Here is an 18,167-nt window from a genome sequence, read left to right on the forward strand (position 1 = left end):
AAAATGCCTTTAAAATACTAGCAAATTTAGCAGCTGAAGAGTCAGGCTTCCCCTCACCCACAGCTGATGGCAGCCCCTCCCTGAGCCTGCTTCTGCTTGAAGTTTCTTGCTGTTAAAACTTTATCTGCCTCAATACATTTTTATGTAAAATGACCTTTTAAAACACTTCTAACCCAACATTAGCTGGGATAGCTCCAGCCCCCTCCCACAACCTCATATTGGATAGATGAGGATTTTCAACTAAATAAAAGCAGCTTCCGTACAGAAATAACCGTCACTTACACCAAGCCTGACAACACACAATCACATGACCATCTGAGCACACTGAGCATGCACATGCTGGTCTAAATGACAAGCTGAGGTTGAGTCACACGATGTGGTACGACATATCACAGATGGATACAAGTGATTGATAAAAACCCACACTGGTGTCTGCAAACAGAGGCTCACAGTTTTCCCTTAAAAGGCAAAAACCCCATAAGAGACTTGTTCTAAATGACAGTTTATTATTGTTCACAACTTTTACAAACTTAAAGCTTTATCACGTAAAAAGCTTGACCACACACACTGCTTATTGGGACTGTCTTTTGGGGTTTACAGTGTTCTTGTGAACTCTCCTGGTACATAACCCTGCTGAGTGCTGGGTGTAATGAACAAACACTATAATAGTTTCATACTGTAAAGTAAATCAAAAGCAAGCTGCTGCTGTGGCTCAAAGCTGCACTTCCGAGAGGGCTTTGAGCAAACAGCATAAAATGATTCAAAGTAAACCTCCTCTGAAAACATAAAGACTTTAATCACTCGAGTGAAGTCAAAGACACCAACGTGTTGCAACGGAGCTGCTTTCAGAGGAGAAGTTTACGCTCGACATGAAATAAGATTAAATGAATTATTGATGCCCGTGCAAAAGACCTGAAGTTGTCTCCTCCTTCATTTATTGCCCAAGCTGCATTCTGCATGAACACACAAAAACGCAACCTCGGATCACGTGTTGAAGGGTGATCCCGACACTAAAGAAGCAAATGAAGACAGCAAAGTTTGCAGTATACAGCAATACCACGTGCAATGTAAATACAAACAGAATGCATTGACTTGCAAATCTCAAACCTATATTTCATAAACAATAGAGCATACAGATGTTTCAACAACTATTTAAAGCGCCTCCATACTATCACAGATGCAGGCTTTTGAACTGAGGGCTGATTTCAATTCATCTTCCATTTTCCTCAGTCGTGAACTTTGGCCCAGAGAAGGCAGCGTGTGCACATGTGGCCTCTTCGTTGCATGACAGAACTTCAATCTGCATTTATGGTTGGCACGGGGATTTGTGTTTGCGTTCTTGAGACAATCCGCTGATTTGCTTGAGAGAATTATGCGTCTTATTAAAGCAGTCCCACAAGCACACAACATCCAATCCATCTAATACACAGATTTCTCCAGCATCTCTCAGTCTTTGTATGATATTATGAGACATGACAATTTTACACTAAGGAACATTATTCTGAAATTGCTCTACCATTTGTAAATGTGTGAATGTGGAGGACCTCTGTCTCTGTAAGATGCTATTTTTATGTCCAGTCATGTTACTGATTTGTTGCCAGCGCACAATGCTCCAGCTCTTTCTTTGGAGTGCCTACGTTTTCAGCTTTTTGTTGTTAAGTAGTAAAGTCTCAGTTTTCTGTGTTCTATTGTAAAATTAAATGTGTGTTTATGAGATCTGCAAACAAACCATTATGTTTTTACTTATATTTCACACAGCATCGCAACTGCTTTTTAATTGAGGTTACACCATGCACCTTAAACTCCCGTAGGCTTTTAAGGTGGAGTGTGGTGCCATCTAATGGCCACTCACCTCTCTGCAGCGTCTGAGCTCGGGATGCCTTGCCCATCCCTGAGAAGTGCCCGTCACCAAAGGATGGATGTCTGGCTCCATCTGAAGGACAGAAGATGCACAGAAACAGATTTTCAGCAAAACACTCAAACACTTTATTTAGTTATTTAGAAACAAGAACTTTGCCGTTATTCCTGGAAATAGATGGGCCAAATTTCCTGTCTTAGCATTATTATCTTCATAGTTTGATATTTAAAAATGTATACAATGTCCCACCAAGCACAGAGTTTACTCAGACATTTCATTAACTAACATGAAAAAATAAAGCAGAAAACTTCCATGTTTCACAGTCACACATAAAGGCAGAAAACCACAATCATCTATAATCAAAACAGCTTTTGCAGTCAATTTTTAGCTCGCTGCTGCAGCTTTAAAACAAAAAGTAAATCCTACAGTTTCATTTCTTTACACTTAAGAAGCCATCGCCAGATCCTCCTATAACCAGGGCCATCACAGGTGACCCTCTGCACCCACCCGCCGCCTGTTTGACCCGCTGCCCTCTGGTCAGCGCCTCAGGTCAATCAGGTCCCACACCTCGACACTCACAAACAGCTTGTCCCCCCAGCCCATTTAGGCCCACATTTCACCCTTTCATCACAAACCAAAAGTAAACACTCCGTTATAGCTTATTTTACTCCAGTGTAACCATATTTTACAAATTAAACATCACCTTGTATTAAATAAGACACAAACCCAGCAATTAAGCCCATAAGGTCATTGGGAAAGTTTACTGAGGACATACAGCGTGAGAGTGAACAGTAAGGCTCTTTCTCACACTTTTATTTGACCAAATCTCTTGTGGAAACCACAGAGATCGCCATCTACTGGCCATGAAAAAGAATGCAGGTTCTGATGTCACTTTTCAGACCTTGGTAGCAAAGTCCATCTTTTTTATGCAGTCTATGCTTCTTTGACATCAGCGGTTGAATTAGTCCAGTTTTCTTGTAGTCAGACTGTGTAAACAGTAAAACCATTAGACACAAACCCAAAGCCATCAGTATTTTATTTATACCAGCAGTGGAGCATTTTGATCCACATGATCACCTTCAGCCACAAGCAGCATTTAGAACAGAGATTTCATTTGGCACTAATTGCACACTCTTTGTTACTCTTTAGTCCAAAGTGACAATGCTGCAGATTAGAGCTTTAGAGTGGATTTTGGTGTGACGTTGTTACATTATAAATGTTATCATGTTTCTTTTTAGCCAAACCAGGCAATTCTGCCTCCTGGTAGCTACCAGAATTGCAAATATACAGGACAGCGACGAGCACCCGGGTATCCCACAGGCCCATGGCAACCACAATAAAGATGCACAAAAGTCAGCCACAGCCTGTTTTTATGCAACTTTCCTATGCTCATTCGGGGGGGTTTCCCCCCATGCCTCCCCATTTAGAAAAAAATGTTTTTTGTTTCTAAAGCTAAAACTCTTTTATGAGAACTGAGTGTAATTCGTCTAAACAACTCTTATAGTGGTGTCAACTATGCATCTTGGCACCAAAGCTTCCAGTCCAGCCCTCTATACAACTTTGCAAAACAGATGCAGTTAAGTCTCAAATTTCTCTCCATCATTGCAGCTGTCACATTTTACAGTTGTTTTTTTTTAACCAACGAAGGCAATACATACCTGAAGTAATTACATTTTTGTTGTTAATATTCCATGAAATAACAGAAAAGTTCCAGTTTTTCACTCATTTATAAGAGAATTGTTTATTTACTTTTTATTGACAACAGGTGCACAGTAACGTTAGGGTGAAAGGTGAGTGCTGACTAGGCTGCGCCCTGCTTTAGCTTTGTTAAATCGAGTAACTGAACTGAACATCTTGAGCATGTGTGTGCTGTTGTTGCCTTGGAGCTCTAAATCACTGTCTGGCTGAACCGATCACAACTTTCAGGCATGTGAGGAGGTGTCTAATCTTTGTGCCCAATCTGTAACCAAATGATGACTCTGGGCACTTTTTCTTTTTGAGCTTGCATTTACTTCACATGTCTGTATCTTTTGTCCCATCTCCTTCCCCTCAACCCCAACAGTCTTGGCAGATGGCTGCCCCTCCCTGAGCCTGGCTCTATCATACATTTCTTCCAGTTAAAAGGGAGTTTTTGCTTCCCACTGCAGCCAAGTGTTTTCTCATACAGGGCCATCTGATTGTTGGGGGTTTCTCTTGATTATTGTAGCCTCTTTACCTTACAATATAAAAGCACCTTGAGACAACTGTTAAGATTTCATCCTATAAAAGGTAAAATTGAACTGAATTGAACTTAAAGAGCGCGGTTCTTCTTTCTGATTGGCTGACCCAATCAGAAAGAAGAACCGCGAGGCTGAGCCTTCAGCTCTCGGGAATTATTTGCACACATTTTGACTTATGTACAGTGGATATATAATTCGAGTACACATGTACACAATAGAAAACCTAATGCCATTATTTTCATGCAAACTGTCCAGTCAGTGAGTCCACTAGTCTGTCCTTCATGTATTGGTTCAGCTCAAACCCACACAGGAAAGAAATCCACAGTAGATCTAGAGAGACAGCAGAGCAACAGGCAGCAAATGTCCTGTCTTTCTCACCTTCTGCAGAGACAAACTGTCCAACAGCCAGCGACCCTCCACCTCCCGTCTCCACAAACTCCACTTCAGACACAATGATGTTGTCCTCCAGCACAGAGCCGCAGCCCATGCATACCGCATCGCCGCGTGCGTGGTCGACATCAATGTCCGAACTGCCACAGTTCTTACACACCTTGGAGCTCATGGTGTCGTTCCTCAAGTCTCAAAGCCTGATGGGAAAAGATAAGGCCAGTAAATACAGGAAGTAGCTTAAGTACATAACTGGCTCCCTACATAGAAAGAGGAAAGGAGACACCTTGCGTCTCTGTAGTCGGTATGTGTTTCATTGTGGTCCACTGACATCTTTTGTTTTTTGTACCTTTGATTATACATGTGTGAAGTCATGCTGCCTCTCTTTTTGGACAGTTTGCAAAATTTTATAATCACTTTGGGTCTCATCTTTGGATTGACATTCCGTTAAGAAATGTTACCAGTTATGTCACAGGGACCATGTGATTAGCACTGTCTACTGTAGTGTAATAGGGATCTGGACGAGCATGTAACAAACTAGCTGTGTTTAGGCACTTCCAGGATCAGGTTGTCTTTCTTAAAATCACCACGTATAATAACTGAGGAGTCCAAGTTTGTCTGCTTTGCATACAGTATCGGATCATCAAGTGTATGCATGTTTTGATGCTAAAACTTCTATTATATTACACTTTCAAATTCCCGGAGCTCCTCCCTGTTCAGTAATCCAAGCATGAGGTCAGCAGGGCGCAACACAACACAGGTGGTCTCTAACTTGCGGCCCCCTGGGAGGGTAATCCCTCGAATACTGGAGGCTATTGCATGTAAAAGAGAATTGTACCCCGCTGTATCAGTACTTTTACTCGGATTACAGAGGTCTATAGGGTAGTGCTTCTCCCACTGGCAGTCCATCTTGTTGGTTTCATGATGCAGCCTCCTGCAGCGGTTGTGAACAACTTGCTCGCGGCTCTCCTCCCATTAGCCGGCCAGCTACGTGGCACTGGTCAGCAGCCGCCGGCTAACTCGGGTTTTTCTAACTTTTCTTGTCTAAAAGCGAGACCTATTCAATGCACAAGCTGACTCACTACTCCCTGAATTGTCTCGCCTCTTTGTGTCCTTTTGATTAGATTAATCGATACTGTTGTTAGCCGAATGAGCAGCACACTGTTCACATGGGGCTGTTAACAGCAAGGAACGAGAAGCTAGCCCAGCGCTGCTACCGGCAAACTCGCTGCAACGACCACTCATGCTAATACCGACACGAAGTCATGCGTATCCGAAATAAAGAAGCGTCACGAAAGGCTACACAAACACACACATATAATGTGTGCTGACAGCATTCATACCTCTAGTCTGGTGAAGTCAGCGGCAGCATGCAGCCACGAGTCAGCCTCCTCGGCTCTAGTGTTTTCGACAGACGCTGATTTGAAAGTATTTCTCATTGACTGTGGTGCTTCACTGTTTGTAACTGTAGTCTCTGGAGAGCAAACAGAAGCGTGACAACAAACAGATATTTCAAAAATGCTGTTAACGCTGGAACAATCCTTAACACAACACACCCGACGTGAAAACATGTGCGTTTGATGCCCAGGGAACTCGGGCGAGACCAACTCTGCCGTGAGGGGTGTCACTATGTCAGCATTATATTTATTTCAAATCATGGTCGCGCAGAGGATTAAGTTTTAGAACCTTTTTGATATTAATTTTGAGTGAACTATATGTTGTGTGACGAAAGATTATCAGTAATTGAAATATATTTCATACAAAAAGTTTATACCATAGATATGATCACCGAGGTTATTTGTATTATGGTACGTCCCCTGTCGCCGGTTTACAAACTAACAGGAAATATAATAAAATAAAAGTGTCCCATATCCGTTTCGTTTTTCCTTCATGTGTTCTTTTTCATATCAAACTTTTCTGTTGCATTTGGGCGTACTTAAAAATCTTAAAACCACAATTAGGCTAAACAATAGCAACAGCCTATGTGTATTTTAAAAAAGAGCAATAAGCTAAATTTATTGTTATAAAGGGTGGATAGGGTTTCGGTTGTATATTTTCATTATCCAATGAGCAATCGAAAAGTTTAAATTAGTGTAAATTAAAGTTTATAGACTAGACTGGAACCAGAACCAGAGAATTTTTAACAATACAAATATTAAGATTTATGAGACAAGAAACATTTGGTAATAGATGTGAACGTAATTCTCAATATGAAAATGTGAAAATGAATAAATATATAAATATGACAAAATGTGGTCATTAAAAAAATATAAGAAACGTTTCATTAGGTGTTAGGAGTTCTTATTTTCTTTAACCCACATAATTAAACATTTTAGTTACATAAAACATGTGAATTTTTATTTTATGTACTGTATAGCCCGTATAATAAATAAGTATTTAGTCCAACAAGTATAACATCCAGAAAGCTACACAACATGAGGTGGTTCATGTCTAACCTCAGTTTCTGACTCGCTGAGGCTCCACATAACTGCACTGGACCACAGCTGTGCACATACAGATGTACTGTAACTGTATCTGTAAACTTCAATAATGTGGTCAGGATATTCTCTGAATGTTCCAAGAACCAGTAAACAGAAAATATAAACAGTTTGAATTGTCCCTCATCTTCCAAGGTGGAGTGGCACATTCCCTCTTGACATCTGATTTCCCTGCAACCTTGACCGTTTCCTTTTGGCTGGTTAAACCCTTAAATTGTGCATTCATATCAGTGTAGCAATGTAAGGAACATACAGGCAGGACTAAGTAGATACAATTTTCATATGAAAAACATTGGGCCTCACTCAGTATGTGTATAGAAACATTCTTATCTCGTGTAAAAAACAAACAAATGCATACACAAAAATACAGAAAACCTGTACAAATTTAGTTCTTACCACTGTGTTTGTTAGTGAATCTGAATCATCCATATACTGCCATGCCTCTACTTCTCTTTGCAAATAAACAAGTTTACCTCAAGGTGGAGAAAGTGAAACTCTTAATACTATTAGTAATCATCAATAGTAACTATCATCAGTCTTAGTACCACCATTATTATTATTATTACTGTTATTATTATTGCTGTTGTTTTTGTAGTTACCATTTGATCATTGATTACATTTCCAAAACACCATGTGCCAAATGATTCTTAGAATTACAATTAAATTTAAAAAAAGTTCTGGAAATGGCCTTAAGGCTCTCGAGTTTCCTGGGTGGCACACGTCTCCAACATTGTGTTGAAGTCTTGTGGTGTAACAAAGGACCAGCACTTTATCCTCTGAAGAACAGTGTTGACAAGTTTGCCCAACTGGTTGATATGTGTGTGGGTTTTTTGGAATTGAAGACGGCATTTAACCGCATCTCTCGGGGTTGTTTTGTAGTATGAGGCATCATGTCTGTTGCTGCAAACTGGGCATTAGTACAGTTGCAGTGACAGCTTGGTTCACATTGTTGAAATGATTCTGTTCATAGTTTTTTAACAGAACTTCTACGTGCATACATTGATGTGAAAAAGTGTTTCAGATCATTAAACAAATTTAAATATTAGACAAAGATTTAAAAAAAAAAAAAAAAAAAAAGTAGACACAAAATGCAGTTTCTCAATCAAAGTGTTTATTATTTATGTTAAGGTGCATGGCGAGAACGGGGCCCAAATGCAGGACTTTCCAATCCTGCAGGACTGTGCTGGTGGTCCAGGTGTGACAGGAAAACAACTCCAACACTCGACATTTACAAACACTTCGCTCCTGTGACACACTCCTCTCCAAGTTCCTAACAAGACAAGGTACAGAGATCAGATTGGTGAACTCAGAGAAACACACGTACAGACTATTTCCACTCAGAGCTGGGACTTCACTTACTTGGTAACTCAACAATCCAGCGTTGACTGAAGCGAGTGGCCAATCTAGACGGAAGACAGGAGTGGCGGCTTTAACACGGGAAACACCTTCCAGCTGATGACGCCCATAAACTGGCACGCTGGAATACACACACACACACTTAAAGGAAGAAGCAGGGGACTGGGAGGGGAGCCAAAACAAAACATGTAAAAAAAACATACATACAGGCAGGTCGAACGTAGGAGGCTCCCAGACCATCACAATTTAGCAGGGAAAATTCAAACCTACATCATATATAGAGAAAATAAAGTAAAATGAATATTTTTAGAGAGAGGGACTGAGAGAGAGACAGAGAGAGAGAAATAAAACCCTTTTGCAGCACTTATGTCACAGTAAGGCAGATATAAAAGGTACTAGACCAGTTCTAGGTTTGCAGCTAAGAAGGTCACACTTAACCCTCCACAGTTCAAGATAGTTTTAGTTAACCCAACTTTGTTCCAAATTACAAACCTAGGTTATTCTTTAAGATTTACTTCTTAATTTAGGAATCAGATTTAATCTAAAACCTTCAGTTTCAGATTCTACTTATTTAAGAGAATCAAAGAGTCTAAGACCGATCTGTTCTGTGCAGGGCTGATAAAGCCAACGTAGTGCTATGAGCTCATTTAACTTTAATCGCTCTGAGCAGTTTGTGTCTTTCCTTGCATGAGAAAAAAAAACTTATCAAAACTCAATTTGGTGCATTGAGCCTTTAGCACAGAGTTCCTATAGAGAAATTTAGTTTGACTCAAAACAGGAAAATAACATCAGCATATAAAATCACTCAATAGTCAGGGAGGATAAATCACAGGTTCTGACTTCACGCAGCGACCCGAGCTTATTGGTCAGAAGAACAATCTGTCACCTATAAAAATTCCATTTCTCCCCGTTATAGTTGTTTCTACTTTCAGATCAAAAATGCAGATGAAGAGAAAAGATGGAACTATCTGATCCAGCTGTGGCCCGTAGTTATTTGTGAACAATACATGTTGACAGGAAAAAAGAAATAATAAAGTCTGTGAATTCATTACTGCAATGGCTATCAAAAAATATTTGGCATGACATCTTTGTTCAAAATGAATTCAAGTATTATTTCCTCCCTGTCTATTAGTGCCCTCACGTTGCATGCACGGGTGCAGCTGATGTCAATACTCAACAAGTACGAGAGGGACTAAAGCTTACTACAGGTTTAGATTAGGTGTGGGCACACCCTCACCAGACGTGACAGCAGCTCTTACATTTGAAGGATGTAAGTAAAGTTGTAACAGAGGCTCACACTTGTTCTAAAAAGTTTTTTTTTTTAGTTATGGTATCTTATCACTTACATAATTTCTCTGGACTGTAGGATGAAGCCAGAGCTCCTGGAGAGAACCCAGACAGCCACGAGGACTCTCTTGCTCTGAGGTGACTGCTGTTCACGGTGCACTAAAGACTCTCAGTTGTCTTTGGATGCTCCTGTTTCTTTCTCCGTATGCACTTACTGCTCCTCTCTTTTCAAAGACAAATACCAAATAACACGAGAGAAGAGTGAATTACTTTGGAACAAGACAAACACTCCTGGTTACTCTGAGGAAATGTCATTACATGATGGATATATTTACCATGTTAGTAAGGGAAACTCGTTTGTGGTGCGTCTCTTTTTGTTTCTCCTTTTCATCAGATTCTTAAAACTAAAAGGCAGAAAAGCAACAAAAGTTAAAGCCTCAAGAAGTTTTCTAACATTTTGGGACATCATTTCAGAGACAACCTTCAACATTACTTATTAATTACCACTGTGTTGATTCTTGCTGATGTCTGAGATGCAGCAGAGGATCCATACAGGACACTTGGCACTGTCTGTATGGATCCTTATTCGTGTTGCACAGATTTACACTTGGCTCTACAATAGATGTTCCTTGTTCAACATCCAGTCCACAGCCCTGCCATATGTCCAACACAGTTCACAGAAGCAGTGCCAAAGTCTTAAAACTATTAAAGAGTCTTCAGAAAATAAGTTCTCTGAGAAAGGCTTCACAGTCTGAAGTGTTTCTTTGGTGGAGTGGGGCTCCTGCTGCCGCCGTCTTCCTCTGTAGCCTTTCTCTTCATGATCTGTGCAAACCTCTTTAGAAACTGGCAGAGCACCGACATGATAACTCTGCCCTCTGAGCTGGAGTCCGTGATTCTCCAGCAGTTTGTCATCTCAGTGTCTTTTGTGTGATAAACAGCAGAGATGACTCTGGTGATGATGAGGCTGTTGACACAGTTCCTCCGGGCTGCCTTCAGCACATAAATATCCACCTTCTCTGGAAGTACTGGAGTCAGGATCTGAGGATGTAAGCGGGACCCTGCAGGCAGCACCATCATACCAGCTGGTGAGTCTGTAGAAGGAGATGGAGTGGTGTTCTCCCTCTGACTCTGCAGCACGGGGTTTAAAAGCTGTCGTCAGCTGCTCCAAGTGAATCAATCCCCTGACTGTGATTGGAGGAAAATCTTGCACCCCGATGCTCCTGTTTCTTTCTCCGTATGCACTTACTGCTCCTCTCTTTTCAAAGACAAATACCAAATAACATGAGAGAAGAGTGAATTACTTTGGAACAAGACAAACACTCCTGGTTACTCTGAGGAAATGTCATTACATGATGGATATATTTACCATGTTAGTAAGGGAAACTCGTTTGTGGTGCGTCTCTTTTTGTTTCTCCTTTTCATCAGATTCTTAAAACTAAAAGGCAGAAAAGCAACAAAAGTTAAAACCTCAAGAAGTTTTCTAACATTTTGGGACATCATTTCAGAGACAACCTTCAACATTACTTATTACTTACCACTGTGTTGATTCTTGCTGATGTCTGAGATGCAGCAGAGGATAATTTATCCTTGCCACTGTCCATATGGATCCTTATTTCGTTTTGCACAGATTATATAATAAACCCATCTTGTAATCCTCAAAGTAATATAAAAAACACAGGCCAGCACCAACAAATAAACAAAAGTGCAAGAGGCACTGAAAACACTGACCTGTGTATCTCAACAATAACAAAGAACTATATACATAAGTTTGGAGAAAATAAGTTCTCCAGGAAAGGCTTCGATCTTGATCAGAGTCAGAAGCGCTTCCTTGGTGGAGCGGGGCTCCTGCTGCTGCTGCTTTCCTCATCTGTCGCCTTTCTTTTTGCACGCTTTGCATGACGTCTTCGGAAAGCGGCAGAGCACAGACATGATGACGTTCCCCTCTCACGAATGGTGCATTGCTGCTGGTTTTTGGTTGTTATCGCTGGGACAGCAGTTTGCACGAAGACATGCTGTTTTGTGGAGAGCTACCAACACGAGCCACGGCTCGGGAATGTTTCCGCTGCATGGACAATTACTTCTCTGAGAACGACCTGGACCGGCAGAGCTGTGTTGGGGTGTGCAGTGATGGTGCAGCTTTAATGACAGGCAGCATCACGCCGTCATTCTTGATCGTGCACCAGAAGCTAAATGCTGCTTTCTCCAACGTGAAAGCCTTGCAGCAAAAAAGATGTCACCAGAGTTCCACGAGGTGATGATCTAAGTGTGTAAACCATCAACTTCATTAAAAATAATGCTGTGAACTTCAGATGTTTTTCCAAGCTTTGTGAGGACAGGGAAGCAGATCGTGTCCAGCTGCTCTGCCACAGTGAGGTGAGATAGCGTTCATGAGGACCGGTCATAAAGCATTTGTTTGAACTGAGGAATGAGGTCTTCTATTTTCTCACTGAGAAAAAAAAAAATCACACATTATTATGCCAACTCAAAGTTCACAGCTAAGCTTGCCCACCTCTGTGACATTTTTTACTGCTGAACCAGCTGAGCATCTCACTTCAAGGGAGACACCGCAATGTGTTTTCTGTTGCTGACAAAGTTGAAGCTTTCAAGAGGAAACTTGCTTTGTGGACTAAGAGGGCCCAGGAAAAGAGGATGGACATGGAAAACTCCCTTCAGGTGAAGGTCAGTGACTCTGTCTGTCAGCAACTTTCATAACTGACAGAGAAATTTGCTGAATATTTTCCTGAGGATCCCAGAGAAGGACACTTGTAATTTTGGACCCATTAGCACTGAAAATGATGTTGCTTTGCGCTCACATCTGGAAGTTTCCAACAACAGCATTTTAAAGTTGCAGTGGGGCAAAGCTGACCTGTGCTCCTTCTGGATTGGTGTCTCAAAGGAGTACCCATGTCTGACACAGAGCTGTGAAACTCATTCTCCCATTCACAACTACATGTAGTGACATAAGTATTTGAACACCCTGCATATTTTGCAAGTTCTCCCACATTGTAATTGCATTCCCAATGTGAGAGACAGCATTTTAAAACAATTCAGGAAATCACATTGTATGATTTTTAAAGAATTTGTTTGTATTGCACTGCTGCACATAAGTATTTGAACACCTGAGAAAATCAGTGTTAATATTTGGTACAGAAGCCTTTGTTTGCAATTACAGAGGTCAAACATTTCCTGTAATTCTTTACCAGGTTTGCACACACTGCAACAGGGAGTTTGGCCCACTCCTAAACACAGATCTCCTCTAGATCTGTCAGGTTTCGGGGCTGTCACTGAGCAACACGGAGTTTCAGCTCCCTCCAAAGATTTTCTATTGGATTTAGGTCTGGAGACTGGCTCGGCCACTCCAGAGCCTTGATATGCTTGATATGCACTCCTTGGTTATCCTGACTGTGTGCTTCGGGTCATTGTCAGAAAAGCACAAAAAGCATGATGTTTCCACCCCCATGCTTCACAGTAGGGATGGTGGTTTTGGGATGCAACTCATCCTTCTTTTTCCTCCAAACACGGCGAGTGAAGTTGAGACCAAAAAGTTCAATTTTCGTCGTTTTTCATGATTTAAGACCATGATGGCGTAGTGTTCACCTGACAGTGACCTTTGAAACTGTGGTCCCAGCCAGAGGCGGAGCCAGACATTTGAAACACCCGGGGCTTAGCTCTAAAGGGTAGTATGCGTGTGGGATTTTTTTATTTATTTATTTATTTATTTTTTTTTGGGGGGGGGGGTTAGAAATGACTGAAAGATTAATAGGCTCTGTTTTGAGTTTTGTTCAAAAACGAATGACTTCATATAGGGAAAAATATATATCACATGTGCAGGACACCTTAAACTAGTTTTTTAATTAAGCAGCAAGGCAGAACAAAGTCGGGGCTGTATCAAGACACGAGGACTAAACCCCAATTCAACCAGACCCAGAACTGATCCGGAATTAAAACAGGACTACAACAGTTCAAAATCAGGACTACTGAGGACTTAACCAAGACAGAACCAGAATCAGAACTAGATGATAGTAGCACTAAAAATCATCATATACCTGCACTACACTTGTTTTTTAAATTCTACCCAAAGTCCACTATTTAGATTGAGAAAAGTTTATATAATTATTTAGCCTTGTTGTGCAAACAAGCCTGCATAACTTAATAAATGTAGAATTTGAAAAATAGCAAACCTAAAAAGAAACACTAGGTACAAGATACATGAGGACCTATGATACGGTGATACTTTTGGTAAACAACCATTTGACTAACATGTGTGTCTCACCTGCTCTTGTTCCATCTCTGTTGTCCTCATTCTCTCTCTCTCCCTCTCTGTTCCTCTCTCTCCCTCTTTGTGCTGACAATCATCAAATATACAGTTGAAACCAGATATTTACACACTCTTCAGATCAAAACAAACACTTTTTTAATTGTAACATCAAATCAGACTAAATGTTTATTTTTTTTTAGATTGATAAATATAAAAAACATATTTATTTGTTAACTTTAAGAGTAAAGAGAGAAACTATCTCTATTTCTTAATTGCAAATGGCACCAAATTGTATTCAAAATTGAGCCACACTTATGGAGCTCCACAGTTCTTTTTCTGGTGTTTTGGTTGACATCTCTTGATTTTCCCATGTCACAGAAACAGGCTCTGTGTTTTTCCTTATATGCATCCACAGCTGTGCCACCAATTTACTCACATGGACTCTACTAACCTATCAGAAGCTTCTTCAGCTCAGAATGGAATCTCTGGAGTTTTCTTATTAATTAACAATAAACTTAGTGTACATGTGCTCCTAAATTTGATCAAAGTGATAAAAAATAGACAGCTCTGTCTCTCTTTATTCTGACATTTAACTAATTCAAAAGATATTTCAATATTTATCTAAAACAAAAGTTTACTCTAAATTGATGTTGTACAGTAAAAATGTTTTGTTTTCTCCCTAAAGTATGTAAATATCTGGTTACAAATGTGAATATCCTGCTGTGTACTGAAATCCCTCTTGTTTTGCATAGAAATATACTGAACAACATACAAAGCATAATATATAAAATAACATTTACCTGAGTTTTTTCTTTGAAAGAACCCTCTAATGTCCATTCTTATATTTCAGTACATAACTGAAACCGATTTAGTCGGGGAGGGTAAGAACTGAAAATATGAAATAAACACACGTAAGCTAAGACTCTCTAAAAAAATAGCATTTGTTCGGCTTTTCATTTCGCCATTTGTTGATTCACTTGAAGAGCAAGTAACGTAATATTGGTCAAGTGATCAGTTTGATATCAATCTTTCGTGATACACCGTCATATTTACATTATTTGTACGGTACGAATGATTTGCTTTGGTACCTGGTCAAACTTAAGCTCTCCTTAGTACGGCTGGCTCCGTTTCTCCAACAGCGCACTCACAGGCAGCAGCTGCCCCGCCCTCTCGCTCAGTCGCTTAGCGCCTGAGCTCGGATCATACCAATATCAGGGGGGATTCACGCACAGTCGTAAATTCCCACAGTGTGCACTATGTGCTTCGAATATTGTGTGTACTTTTTGTTTTATACAGTTGTCAGCCAGGCATCTAACTATGAAAAAATTACGCTCCAAAAGACCCCGGGCTTCTGACAAAACAACCCGGGCTTAAGCCACCCCCACGCTCCGCCCCTGGTCCCAGCTCTCTTCATGTCATTGACCAGCTCCTCCTGTTTAGTTCTGGGCTGATTAGTGATGGTAAATTTGATTCTTTTTACTGAATCGAGTGTTAATGAGTCACTCACCAAAGTGAATCGGGTTTTTTGAGTCATTTGATTCACTGAGTCAGTTGACCAGAGAGTGCAAAAATTTTACATTTTCACTCAAACTTAATTTGTTTCCCTTTTCATGTAAATCCCACTGCTAAGATGAATGATTCAAAAAAAAAAAAACAACAACAACTATTTTATAGAGAAAAAAGAGCAAAAACATTTCTAAAATTAAGCAATTTCCTATCAAAATTGCTTAATAAACATTTATTTTGTTTATTTGTATTTTAATAATATATTCCTTAAGTGTGTCAAATATATATTTTCTCATCTAAATGTCCACTGCGCTGTGAGCCAGGGGGCGGTAATGCGCCTTAACATTGGTTGCCAACCAAGAAGAAGAAGAAGCTGTGAGTCAGGAGGGAGGGGGTGAGTGAGTGATTCGTTCACTCGCTCTATGATTCAGCACAGGAGGGAGGGGGTTAGTGAGTCCTGAGTGATTCGTTCGCTCTTTGATTCAGCACAGGAGGGAGGGGGTTAGTGAGTCCTGAGTGATTCGTTCGCTCTTTGATTCAGCACAGGAGGGAGGGGGTTAGTGAGTGAGTGAGTGATTCGTTCACTCTATGATTCAGCACAGGAGGGAGGAGCGAGTCCTGAGTGATTCGCTTATGCTTACGATTCAGCACAGGAAGGGAGGGGGTGAGTAGCTCAAATGTGTTGTTAGCATGTTAGCAGCGCAATGCTACTCTGAACCGAGGAGCTATTTTCTTGATGTGAGCTTCTACTCAGGGTTTTTTCTTCCAGTTCAGAGCAGAAATGCTTTTGTTACGAAACTGGCTGTTGTTTTTTTCCCCCACAATTTTAATTATAAGCTAGATATATTTCTACTAATGGAATTAGTTTGCTAACAGCAATAGGGATGAGTCAGTGAGTCAGTTGGGCTTGTGAATCATGATTCACGAGTCAGTAAAGTGATTCTCGAGTATTGAACGATTCGTTCACGAATCGAACATCACTAGGGCTGATCATAGGGTGAGATCTTGCATGGGGCCTCAGGCCGAGGGAGACTGACGGTCGTCTTTAGCCTCTTCCATTTTCGAACAATTGCTCCAACAGTTGATCTATTTTCACCAAGCTGCTTGGCAAATCCCCCCGTAGTCCTTTCCAGCCTTGTGGAGGTCCACAATTTTGTCTCTGGTGTCTTTTTACAGCTCTTTGGTCTTGCCCATGGTAGTAGTTGGAGTCTGACTGACTGTGGGGAGGACAGGTGTCTTTAAAGAGTTCAGACAGGTGCTACTAGTTTAGATTAATAAGGCATAGTAACAGGTCTTTGAGAGCCAGAATTCTAGCTGATTGCCAGGTGTTCAAATACTTATGTGCAGCACTGCAATACAAATAAATTATTTAAAAATTATGTGATTTCCTGAATTACTTTTTAAATGCTGTCTCTCACAGTGGGAACGCACCTACAATGTGAACTTCAGACCCCTCCATGATTTCTAAGTGGGAGAACTTGCAAAATATGCAGAGTGTACTTATGTTCCTCACTGTATCTGTGCGAATCAGGATTTTACATTGTGGCCACAACCAAGACCAAAGCCCAAAACAGACTCAGAACAACAGTGGAAGCTACTCTGAGAGTGAGCCTTTCCCCAATTCAACCAGACTGGATGTGATCGTGTCTCAGAGGCAGGCTCAAGTGTCTCATTAAGAGGTGAACATAAAAGGGGAGTTGCAGCTGGACTGTTGTGTGTTTGTTGTTGTTCATTTGTCTCAAACATGAAGAGTAACTTCTGGTTCTGCCAATGAAAAAAGGTTTACTGCTGAAGCAACTTTCAGATTCACTCACAGATTATAAGGATATATTTTCATTTGCACTTTATTTACATTTTATAAGTTTGTTTTTTCATTTAATCAGAAAATTATTTTGAATGCATTTTATCACCATATTATTTATCCAATTTCTATCCCCCCCGTTTTTTTCTTCTCTTTTGCTGTAATAAAATTGAATTATTTTTGTGTTATTAAGACTTGAGCCTTTCAAATTTCTACTTGCAGTCTGATTTGTTCCATGAATTGTTAACTGTTTGGCTTTTGTTTTACGTGCAGGTTCACATACACATAATAAATAAATGTCTTTGTGATTATTACATTGTATCACGTCATCATCATGTTTATTTGACAAGGTTTTAGCTGTTAAAATGAAGTCGATTTGATTTAGTTATTAAATATAAATCAAACCAAAAGCAATAATGTATTCAATACAGTTAATATCTGAATGGGCCCTTTGGCACTTTGTAGTGGAAAAGTTGGGGCCCGAGGTCAAAAACAGGTTAAGAACCCCTGCTTTAAACCACTGCATCTGACGCGCTGGATTGCACTGGACGCAGCTGCTCAGCCATGGAAACTCGGTCCTTGAAGCTGTCTGTTCTTGATCTGTTATTTGCCTCAGCTTATGCTATAACCTCGTCGTGTGATTTTATATGGCCTACCACTTCTTGGCTGTTGCTGTCATTCCCATTTGCTTCTACCACTCACAGTTGAGTTTGGAATATTTAGTAGGTAAGACATTTCATGATTGGACTTGTTGCACAGATGGTCAACCTATCACGGTACCAAGCTGGAATTCATTGAGCTCCCAGTCTTTCACAAATGTTTGTAGAAGTCTGCATGCCTAGGTGCTTGGTTTTATACACCTGTGGCCATGGAAGTGATTGGAACACCTGAATTCAATGTTTCAGATGGGTGAGCGAATACTTCTGGCAATGCAGCATTAACGGAGGAAAAATAATAATCCCAGTATCTACCTCCAGGGATTAAGCAGGTAAACCAA

At 40.5% G+C, this 18,167-nt stretch overlaps 1 protein-coding gene and 1 long non-coding RNA gene across 3 annotated transcripts in view; both read right to left on the reverse strand.

Annotated features, from left to right (window-relative positions):
- The window catches only part of LOC146365249 (transcription factor IIIB 90 kDa subunit-like), a 126,301-nt gene extending 120,242 nt beyond the window's left edge, over nucleotides 1–6,059 (reverse strand). Inside the window, exons 1-3 of the mRNA XM_084915508.1 lie at nucleotides 5,808–6,059; nucleotides 4,456–4,664; nucleotides 1,853–1,933 (exon numbers count right to left, since the gene is read on the reverse strand). Of these exons, the coding sequence (XP_084771634.1) occupies nucleotides 1,853–1,933; nucleotides 4,456–4,639 (265 nt within the window). The 5' untranslated portion in view covers nucleotides 4,640–4,664; nucleotides 5,808–6,059. The remainder of the gene's footprint in view (nucleotides 1–1,852; nucleotides 1,934–4,455; nucleotides 4,665–5,807) is intronic.
- Nucleotides 6,060–8,062: 2,003 nt separating this feature from the next.
- LOC146365252 (uncharacterized) lies at nucleotides 8,063–15,312 on the reverse strand. Of its 2 annotated transcripts, XR_014798596.1 has the most exons (9): nucleotides 14,664–15,312; nucleotides 11,141–13,950; nucleotides 10,972–11,040; nucleotides 10,110–10,860; nucleotides 9,941–10,009; nucleotides 9,665–9,829; nucleotides 8,526–8,584; nucleotides 8,322–8,439; nucleotides 8,063–8,232 (listed from the first exon to the last, which is right to left on the reverse strand). It is a non-coding gene; the product is annotated as an uncharacterized LOC146365252 (long non-coding RNA). The 2 variants fall into 2 exon arrangements; XR_014798595.1 differs by lacking the exon at nucleotides 14,664–15,312 and having other exon boundaries at nucleotides 11,141–14,074.
- Between the last annotated feature and the right edge of the window lie 2,855 nt (nucleotides 15,313–18,167).

This window comes from Perissodus microlepis, chromosome 19 (assembly GCF_051167445.1).
Source record: "Perissodus microlepis isolate ML-2025 ecotype Zambia chromosome 19, ASM5116744v1, whole genome shotgun sequence".
Classification (NCBI taxonomy): Eukaryota; Metazoa; Chordata; class Actinopteri; order Cichliformes; family Cichlidae; genus Perissodus; species Perissodus microlepis.